Genomic DNA, 11,366 nt, shown 5'->3' with positions numbered 1-11,366 from the left:
TATTCATCATTGTCTTCTCTTCCGGTCTGTTGTGAGATTTCAAAACACTGAAGTGTAGTGATATCCGGTTCTCGAACAAATCATTCGACGTAACCTGATCTTCTTCAACCATTTCACCGAATCGAACTGAATCATTTGAAACGGTTCACATAAGCATTAATCCACAAATGACTTAAGCTGTTAACTTTTTTTTATGTGGCTGACACTCCCTCTGAGTTAAAACAAACCAATATCCCAGAGTAATTCATTTACTGAAACAGTACACTGACTGAACTGCTGTGAAGAGAAAACTGAAGCTGAAAACCGAGCCGAGCCAGATAACGAACGAAAGATTGACTCGTTCTCGAGTCAAGAACCTGTTGCATCGGTTTTTGGATCACCAGTAGTTCTTTCAGACAGTTTGATTCAATAAACTGGTTGAAAAAAAACGGTTCACCATTTCTTTTGCACTTGACGTAATGACGTCATTTGCGATGATTGCCCTTTATTCAAGCCTTCGGTTTACCTGCGCTCATAACATTAGCACAGAATCAGTTCAGAATCGATCACCAAAAAAACAGTTCGGTTCAGACGCTCTGTGTGTCGGTCTGCTTCACGCTGAATCACACAACACATGCGCAGTATCATCAGCTCCTCGGTTCAGGAATCGGACGTGTCCAACAGAAACAGTTCTTGGCTTGAGAATAAGTCAATCTTTTGTTCATTATCTGGCTCGGCTCAGTGTTCATCTTCAGTTCTCTCTCCACAGCAATTCAGTCAGTGTACTGTTTGAGTAAATTAATTACTCTGGGATATTGGTTTGTTTTAACTCAGAGGGAGTGTCAGCCACATTAAAACAGTTAACAGCTTAAGTCAGTTGTTTTATTAATGCTTATGCATTAATTCTAACTGACCCTCTGATGTCACATGGACTACTTTGATGAGGTTTTTCTTACCTTTCTGGACATGGACAGTATACCGTACACACAGTTTCAATGGAGAGACTGAGAGCTCTCGGACTAAATCTAAAATATCTTAAACTGTGTTCCGAAGATGAACGGAGGTCTCACAAGTTTGTAACGACATGAGGGTGAGTTATTAATGACGTAATTTTGATTATTGGGTGAACTAACCCTTTACTAATTATTTATCAGTTTTATTAAATACACATATAACCCGTTGTAAAAAACTGTATTTTATTAAACGCTTTTTATGTAGAGATACAAATGAATTGCATTTTTTTTTAATGTAAATACAATTGCTGTAGTTTGAAAAAACTTTATCTGAGCTGTCTGCAACAAAGTGAACTAATACACAATAAATGTGTAGTTCTATTAACATTAAAATAAATTCAAAAGAGCAAGTATATTGTTTGCACATGTTTATTTACATTAAAGGCAAAATAACTTGAATAATAAGAGTACAAGTATAGATCTGGAACTGCTTTAAGTCTGTCTAAATATAATTTGGTACTTGCAATGTCTTCTGGTCCATATCCTTTCCTAAGGAAGGTGCGCTAGACACTGATTTACTAATATATTTTACTATTGTATTGTGGAGTGACACTTTCATAAACTTTTCTATAATACTCTGATTGTTAAATAAACGTGCAAACAATATGCCCACTTTTGTGAATTTATTTTGACGTCAATTACATTGTGGTCGCTGTCGCTTTAATACCACCTGGTTTATACATGTTGCTGCTGATTGGGCTGACATTTTTGACACACCCACCAAACAAGAGAAAAGTTTTCAAACATCGTTCGTTGCACACTTTTACTGTCTATGGTTGCACACCGTTTCCAGGAAATCAGATGTTGTTCAAACCGGAAAAAGTAGCAAAACGTTGTGCACCGGTTTTAGCTTGAACTTGCCCCTGGTTTACGAGTGACGTGATTGCCATGGAACGGTTCTTTGAAATTAATTGTTCGAAAGAACCGATTCGCAGAAATGGGCCTGGCTTCCAAAAAACAAGTTGGCAACACCTACGACTACTGATGAATGGAGAGAGCTGCTGCAGATATTCTCAAGGTCTGTTCTATATAGATAGATAGATAGATAGATAGATAGATAGATAGATAGATAGATAGATAGATAGATAGATAGATAGATAGATAGATAGATAGATAGATAGATAGATAGATAGATAGATAGATAGATTATTAGATTCACTTCAATGCCTATGTACAGTTGTATGTGACTAATAAAACTTTAAATGACTCACTTACATGGTTAACATTACATTATTTGCAGCCCCTTAATTAAAGCTGGTTCTCTCAATAACCCCGTGGCATCTGTCAAATTATATATCCCCAATTTATATCATGGCTAAAGATTATTTTAATTTCTTCATTAGTGAATCTGTGTTGATTTAGTTTCACAGCAAGATATTATAGATTTTGTTAGTATTTTGATTTAGTTTTTTTATAGTCCATTTTAATTTTTGTGACAATTTTAATCATTTTGTTGTGTTTTTGTTATTTTTATTTTGTTATTTTTTTAATATTTTAAAATAATATTTTTTCGTCAGTATTCATTTTAGGAAGTTATCTTTTATTAAGACAAACTAAAAAAAACAAGAAATGTTAAATGATAATTTTTTTTTTTTTTTTTGTTAACTATAACTCTGACATGAACTTAGTAGCACAATTTAGTTAATCATTGAATAACTGACTTTTATTTTCATATGTGTGTTAGCTCTGGGGTGTGGTTATTAAGCAGACAAGCCATGGGTAACGTGAAAAAAAAAACCTTCCTTCCGCATTTTTCACACATTGGTTGAATGTTGGCTGCTTGCCCAGAGTTCACTGTATTTTCATTTACTGTAGTATTATATAAATATATTTGTTTGTTTTTTCTCATTTGGTGGCCATGATCAGTACTGAATGTTGATGGCAGGCAATTGACCATTCAAGTCCTTGCTGACCCCTTGTTGCATCAGGGCCCTGTAACTTTGGTTGACAGTTTTACTTTGAGACTTACAGTTGTGTGACAAATACACTAGATTCTTGTCATATTCTAGACAAACCGCTGCAACTTTATGTGAGCAGAAGTTGCCATGGAGACTGATGAGTCAGTATATGATATCAGTATATGATATAATAACAAAAAATATTATATATATATATATATATATATATATATATATATATATATATATATATATATATACATATATATATATATATATATATATATATATATATATATATATATATATATATATATATTGTATTGACTTTTGTTTTTGCCTAAACAATGTGCACATCTTTGAAAAGGATGTGATGTAATAAAGCAGTGTAACAGTAATGATTCAGTATCCTCTAGTTTTGAAAGGAATTTGAAGATGCATTGAGGGTGTATGTAATATTTTGAAATTTGTGTTAATTCTTTCAAAAACGATACAGTTTTTAAAGGGCCTTAACCAATAGGTTCAGTTATAAGGCATTTTTGGTTTTGTGTGATCTTATACATTTCTGGCAAGCAACAACTTTGTGACTAGCCATCTCTGACCTTTTGTACAATTGACGTGTGTCTGTGTGAGTGTGTGTGTATGTGTGTGTCTACTTGAGCAAAGACTCATGTGTCCATTCAGATTAATTCCCACCTTGCGGGAGTGTTAGAAGGTTTCTCTTTTGATAATGTCAGAAGAATTTGTTGCACCATTAATCCAAGCAACAATCTGAGAACTGGAGATGCAAGACATTATGAAATTATTTTGAATCTATTAACATTCAAGACTCGAGGTGATGTTGCCAGGCTATGCGCAAGTTGGAGTTTCATCCGGCATTGTAAAGAGCTTTTCTTTATTAAAAGGAAGAAAATGAAATAATCCTTGTATCTTGTTAAATTATTTCAGTATAATTGCTGTTTCTTTTTTTGTATTTAGTAGGGCTGTCAAATGATTAATCATCACATACAAAATAAAAAAATGTGTTTACATTAATATGTGTGTGTGTGCTGTGTATATTTATTATGTATATATAAATAAACACACAGGCATGTATATATTTTGAAAATATTTACATGCGTTTACATGCACACATTTATATAATTTATATTACATATAAATATATTTAATATACAAATACAACATATTTGTCTTAAATGTATACATGCATTTGCGTGCATTTATATATACATAATACATTTAAACAGTACACACACATATGAAAACATAAACTTATTTTACATGTGATTAATTGTTTGACAGCACTAGTATTTAGGATGACAAAGGAAGTGTTTTCTAAAAACGTAGGAAACGCAACATAATTTGTTCATATCCACAGATGTAATGTTTCTGAATAATGGCCTGTTCACACTATAATAATAGCTATAAATTTATAAAAACAAAAATTAAAGCCTTTTTTTTACTCATTGAAATTGTATTTAAACGTTTTTTAAATTAATTAGCCTACGGTTAAACATAGAAACGTTTTTGGCTATTCGATACTTAAAATCTTCACACAATATCCATATTTTTATTAAAGTAGGCTTATTTTTACACCTCAGTTGCCATGTCAACATCAGGTCTCCAAATGAAATGTGGGCCATCCAAATTTCGACGACAACTATAACTTTAGCAACTAATTTGACAACTTTCACATTATTATTCACACTAGCTACACAATCTCCACAGTCAGTGCCTTATATTTCTCATTATTCGCAGTTCAGATCTTTTGAAATGGCGCGTCTCTGCAAGCCACTCATTTTATTCTTCCTTTTAAGTAACAGCCGCTCTAGGCGCTCGTGATGGGTGATCAGACAGACAGACCGGGAGCGCGCGCAGAACCGCCCTCCAAGACGCCATTTCTCGGACGGTGTGGGGAGCTGAAGCAGCTTTTACACCAATCCTGGGAAGGAACAGAAAACACAACAAACAGATTTTTTGTTTTGTTTTAATCATCTTGGTCGTCTTGTCGCTTGGCACCATTGAGCCTCATATAGGGAAGCGCCGCGCAAAGGAGGGAAACTTTCTGTTGTGAGATTATTTCAGAAATTCGTTGTGTGTGAAGACGTGTTGCGGGCCGCCATTTTTGTTACAGCCTTCGAAGTCTGTTGGGAGTCTAAACAAGAGACCGAACTCTTTCGTACTTTGGTGTATTAACGAAGAAGGACAAGTTGTTGGACGTGACCGCCATATGTCGTCTTGAGTCGTCATGCGGAGCGATTTATTAATAAATTATGGCGTTGTTTTCCTCATCTTGAGCGGACGGTGAGTGAAAACGGCTAACGCTAGCTGGCTACCGCATTATATTGTCTCATAAGCTGCAGCTGCTTTCACGGAAGAGAGAGCGTAAAGGGGAACTTTAATTCTAAACACGTATTTTTGGGTTCTTTGCGAACTTTTGGGGTTGTTAAAACCTGTTCTTAGCCCGTCGTGATTCTTGTGTTGCTGGAAATTTAGCGATGCGCCAAAGTTGGTTGACGCCAGTCGCAGCCTGTCTGGTCAAACGTCAGGTTGCGGTTCAGTAGGACTGTCGGATCAAAAAGTGGTGGCTCGCTCGCAAGAATAAGCGTTTGTTGTTTTAATTTATTGCTTATTTCTGTTTTCTTTTTCGAATAAATCAACTACAGTTGTATTTTAAGCAAACATGTCGTCTGCACGGTTCGACTCCACGGACCGAGCCAGCTGGTATTTCGGGCCGGTTTCGAGACAGGAGGCGCAGAATAGGCTACAGGGACAGAGACACGGGATGTTTTTGGTGCGAGATTCGTCCACCTGTCCTGGTGATTATGTACTGTCAGTGTCCGAGAACTCCAAAGTTTCTCACTATATTATCAACTCTTTACCAAACAAGAGATTCAAGATAGGCGACCAAGAGTTTGATAATCTACCTGGTCTTTTGGAGTTCTATAAAATACATTATCTGGATACGACCACCCTGATAGAGCCAGCACCAAGGTAAGAGCTACATTTCGTTTTGACACCGTCACACCATCCACCCCTTTTCTCACCCATGTACATTTCCCTCCCTTTAGTTGCTATGGCAAGCCGTTTCAACATTCATTCATTAAAACATTCATTCATTAAAACGAACTAGGATCTCTTTTATATTACCAGTTCTCGTTTTTATTTGAATTTAAGATTAGCATCTCTCAATTTCACAAGTGACTGTTAAAGAATTTTACTGATTAATAATAGCACTGATGCTAGCTGAAACTAGTCGCTGTGTCGATTGTGACAAGTAGTTCTTAGGTGCTGGAACATTATTATGTGTTAGTTATTAGTAAGTTACTTTGTACTAGTGTATCATTACAACTGCTAACAAGTTGTAATTAAACAATCAGAATACCCACTTTATAAATGATTAAATATGACACATAAAAAATTGTTGTAACTAGTGAGGTAAAAAAAATATTACTAGTAATACAATTGGAAAAAGCTGCTAGTATCTTGTAAGTATGGTATCTTATGAATTAGTACTAGTAAAACTGAAATAGCAGCAATTTGTAACTAACAAAGAGCGGTTTAGCTTCAAAGAAACTGCAGATTCATTATTACAATTAAGAAAAGGTCCATAAATGGCAATAATATAGGTTTGTTGACACAAGACACATGGTTAGTTAAAGCCATGTATTCAGTTTAACAGACAAAATGCATAACTATTACATCTTGTGATCTTATTTATTATAGTATGAATATAATATTTGGCAGTTTTGTATGGCCAACCAAAATTGGCATCATTTAGAAATCTTCGCCAGCTAATACACTTACTGTAAATTGGGAAATGTTCTGATCACTACTGCCTTACGTACTCGTTATTATTAAATCCTATAGGTGTTACTGGTTTTAATAAGTAACTGTTAGAACAGCTTGTCATAGCTTTGCTGGTGTTTCTTCACATTAATTCTTATCCTAATTATTGGCAAGCTGAAAGTGGTCATTTTAACATAACTGTAATTCCCCTGAATTTCCTTCCTGTTTGTTTTAAAATGTTCTCATTGAGCTTTGCTTTTATAAGAAATTCAGTCATTCCTATTTAAGATACCAGGAAGTTAACTGTACATGTGAAAGTGCACATTCAGAAGTGGATTGGATATTACAAAAGACTAACCGCCTAGCAAGAAGTGGAGTTAAGCATTTCCCCTTTGATGTGCTGTTAAAAATCCTCTTTTTGTTTTTGATTATTCAATTCTAAAAATACTTGCATCATTGTATTACAGGTACCCCAGTACCCCTCTGCCCAGTGTTCCTATTCAGCCATCTGGGGGATTCGGAGATGAGAACCAGGAGTATGTGCGGACTCTTTATGACTTCACTGGTAGCGATGCTGAAGACCTTCCTTTCAAGAAGGGTGAAATCCTAATTATTCTAGAGAGGCCGGAGGAGCAGTGGTGGAGTGCCAAGAACAAAGAAGGCCGAGTAGGCATGATTCCTGTTCCCTACGTAGAAAAGCTGGTGAGGCCTTCGCCTCATTCTGGTCAGCCTGGCCATGGTTCACGCAATTCCAATAGCTATGGCATCCCTGAGCCAGCACACGCCTATGCTCAGCCTCAGACTCCATCACCCATTACACCTGGCGCTGTCATCAACCCACTGCCTTCTGTGCAGAATGGGCCAGTAATAGCGAAGGCGATCCAGAAACGAGTGCCATGTGCATATGATAAGACCGCTTTAGCCCTAGAGGTAAGTAACTAACGTATGGATTTACGTAAGGTGAATCTGCAAGTTTCTCTTGTTTTATTGATGAGGGATAATAATTATACCCATTAAAACCTATACCATAATTTCTTTCCTTCACTTTACTAATTACAGTAGGTAATACAGTAATTCAGTAAGTGTGTATTTTTGCTGGCTAATCGATTGGTTGATTTATAGCAATACAAGATACAGGACTGGCTGTCATAGACACGTAATGAAGCTATTTCTCTATGCTTTTTAACTGGTGCAGTGATTAGACATTTAAAGGGATTTTACCTATCATTACTTGTGGTCAGATGGTCCTGATAACATGGAAATGTGAAATGACCAATATTTTCTCTTGATGACACATTTGTCAGCTCAGTTCTATGTTTTTGAGGGACTTTCCTTAGACAGAGCTACTGACATGTTAGTGAAAAATAAAGCTTAAAATCCAAAGTATTTCTTGCGGTCTTTCTTTACTGTCTTTTTAATAGGTTTTTAATGTCTTTTATTTTTTATAGTTTGCAGTTTGCGTGTGCCGCACATCTGTAAGAACTGTAGCACAGAGGCTCAGTTACTGATCATTTTTGAGTAGAATTTATTGATGGTTTGTTCAGTCTCTAGAATGAAATTCCATACTTAGTCATCATACCTGGCAAGTTCCAGCACTCCTCTGTCGTTTCTACATGCAAGGCCTTGTTCATTTGTAGAAAACATTGCTTAAGCTATGTCTTAGTCAGCCTGAGAATGTGCCAGTTGATTCAGGGTGGTGCAGGAAAGAGGTGGAAAAACTCATGGATATGTATTTACATTGACATTTGCCCCCAATTTTTTTTTTTTTTTTTTTTTTTTTTTTACACAATTATTCCATCTGTATGCTGTATTTTACATATAAGTGCAGCTTGTATATGGAAGCAAGGATTATTACAGTTTGCCTAAAGCAAAATGGTCTGATTTAGAACAGCTATTTGAAGCATTTTGAGTGAGTGAAGCATGATGGTTAATATGCAGAGTCCTGTAAAATTGGTGTCAAAAGGACAATTTTATAATGGTTTTGAATGTTTAACATGCTTCAATAATGATTTTTCATAAGTGATATTTTCATTAGTGTTTTAATAGGTGTACATGGAAACTCTGTACTGCTTTATGCACTCAGAGAATTTGCATATCTATGAAAAATCTTTTGTTCCTTAGAAATGATTTCTGCTGGGTAGGACATAATCTTTTCCCCAGGCTTTCCCTGGATTTTATAGATTAGGGTTTTATAAAATTTCACAGTTCTTTTTTATGAAGCCAATAGACTTTTTATCTGCCATACTAATAAAAAAAAAATATTCTCTCTATATATATATATATATATATTCATCCTGTTTTTTTTCCTCACAGGTGGGCGACATTGTGAAAGTGACTAGGATGAACATCAACGGTCAGTGGGAAGGGGAGGTAAATGGCCGGAGAGGGTTGTTCCCTTTCACCCATGTGAAAATATTGGACCCCCAAAACCCAGATGAGAGCGAATGATCTGGGCCATGCGCTGTCAGCCCCCCGTCAGCTTGCCGGCTGCCCCATCGAGTCACCACCGGTATTACGCTTGCCTGCCTTGGGGCTCAGCTGTGGTGCATTTCTCAAGCAAACCATTTGCGTGGCTTTTGACTGTTTACAGCTCCGAAATCAAACGGTTCTTAACCCCCCTCACCTGGTTACAGGAGAATCAGTATTTTTTTTTTCTGCCCTTAATATTCTATTATTTCCACACATCGGCCATCTGTACCTGTGACATGGTGAAATGAGTCCTCAAACGTGACCTTTTTGCAACTCTCATGCAGTTTTCTGTCATTAACTTTAACTTTTGCTAGCTTAAAAATATGTTAAGAAAATGAAATTATACCCTCTGGTTTAATTGCCAACTGTTCACTTAAAATTGAACTTATTTTGTCTTTTGTTACATTTTGTTACACAGAATCCTAGTGATACTGACCTTTGGTAATAGCCATGACTTGAAGATAAAGGTAGTGTATTGCAGAGGCAGGTTCTTAGTAGCAACAACTGCACCACTCCTGATTGACCTTAGAAACGGACTCACCATTTAAATAATTTTTTTCCTCAACTAGTATGTGGGACTAGTCTACTGTAGCCTTTTTTATTTGTGCCATAATAATTTATCTGTAAATTGCATTAGTAGTGTAGCTAGATGGTTGTGGCTAGACTCTCGGGGGATTTTTTGAATGGTGAAGGGCTTGTCTGTGGATCTTTTTGCATCTGATTGTGATGCCTTCAGTGCGAGATTGGGTCTGGGGAGAGTTAAAACGCACCTCATCTTTTCCATTGGACAAGCTGGAAATGTTACCTGTGCAATCATGAGCTCATCTCTAGTGGACTGAATTTAAGTGTCTGATTCTCTCATTCAGTAAAGGTCTGGATCTTGCGCCATTTCTTGATTGTTACTGTACATCACAAGGTCTCTGCTTTAACTTTTGACGGTTTCTGCCCAATTTTGACTCCTTAACCTGATGTAAAAATAAAAAAACTGTATTCAGTTTATTTTATTAGCCAGGTGTTGAATCAAGCATTTACTGTGTGTTGAAATAAACTGGCATTTTCTAAAAAGGGATTTAAAAAGCCTGCTGGTGGCCTCTGTGCATGACCTTCTGGCCAAGAGGGTTTTCCCTCTTAGGTTAAATGCTGCTTCTTGTCATGTCTTTTATTTCTGTCTGTTGATTTTCTTTGTTTTTCCTTTTTGAAATGAATTCACCTTTGTCCGGTTTACATCCTTAGCATCAATTTAAGGCTAATAGACCAACCCTGTCAACCTATCTTATAGCAGAGCTCCAATAATTTAAGTTCAAATACTTAAGTTTTCCTTTTTTCCTGAGGCTTTAACAGTATTACTGTTTATTGTTTCACATTACAGAATATCCATGTGGTCTCATTTGTTTAATGAAAAATTGTGCCTTTTATTTTCTTACATTTACATGTTAATAATATTTCCCATGGTTAACACCCGTGCTGGTCTTACCCATTATGTACAGAACGAGTAAATAAAATTTATGTCGTCTACTCTGCGAGTGTATGACCAACTTTGTGTTTATTGGCTTGCCATGGAAAGTCTGGAATATTAGGGGATATTGTAAAATTGTGATTTTCAAAAATGGAAATATCAGAATTTAATACAATTATAAAACGTTTTGGACATTTACATAGTGAATACTATTGTTTTCTAGTTATAATGTGTTATTGTTTACATCCTAATTTTATAATTAAAATTGGTACCAGACATACAAATGAATATCCTAGCAGTTCCTAATACATTGAATCCTAAAAAAAAATAGTAAACACAAATGGCTGCTCATGAAAAGGTATTTTTAAAGAAGTAGTAGAGATAGCTCATCCAACAATGAAAAATCTATCATTATTTACACACCCTCAATGTGTTTCAAATCTTTGATTTCTCTCAGCTCTTCAACACACGAGATAAAATGTTGGTAAACAAACAGCGGAAGTTGGTGGCTACCATCTATTTTCCAAAATACTTCAGCATAAAAAAATAAACTCATAGAGGTTTGGAACAACTTGAGGGTGAGTAAATGATGGCAGGATTTTCATTCTTGGGTAAACAATCTCTTAATGGGAACCTCGTAAACAGAAGTTCAAATATCTTTCTGGAGTCCTAAAGTGGGTCGTTTCAAAGCTTCTGTTTCTACAGACAATTTCTTCACCCAATTGGTGACGTACCAGCCTGTTTAGTATCTGGAACAAGAGG

General features: G+C 35.9%; 1 protein-coding gene across 1 annotated transcript; it reads left to right on the top strand.

Moving 5' to 3' along the window:
* Positions 1-4,747: 4,747 nt before the first annotated feature.
* LOC113064189 (crk-like protein) lies at positions 4,748-10,668 on the top strand. Its single transcript, XM_026234816.1, has 3 exons — positions 4,748-5,884; positions 7,147-7,609; positions 8,993-10,668. The coding sequence occupies exons 1-3, from the start codon at positions 5,574-5,576 to the stop codon at positions 9,125-9,127; spliced, it is 909 nt and encodes a 302-aa protein (XP_026090601.1). The 5' UTR covers positions 4,748-5,573; the 3' UTR covers positions 9,128-10,668.
* Positions 10,669-11,366: the final 698 nt, after the last annotated feature.

This window comes from Carassius auratus, chromosome 46, assembly GCF_003368295.1.
Source record: "Carassius auratus strain Wakin chromosome 46, ASM336829v1, whole genome shotgun sequence".
NCBI lineage: Eukaryota > Metazoa > Chordata > Actinopteri > Cypriniformes > Cyprinidae > Carassius > Carassius auratus.
The sequence above is the reverse complement of the archived record's forward strand: the minus strand, read 5'-3'. Positions and strand labels throughout refer to the sequence as shown.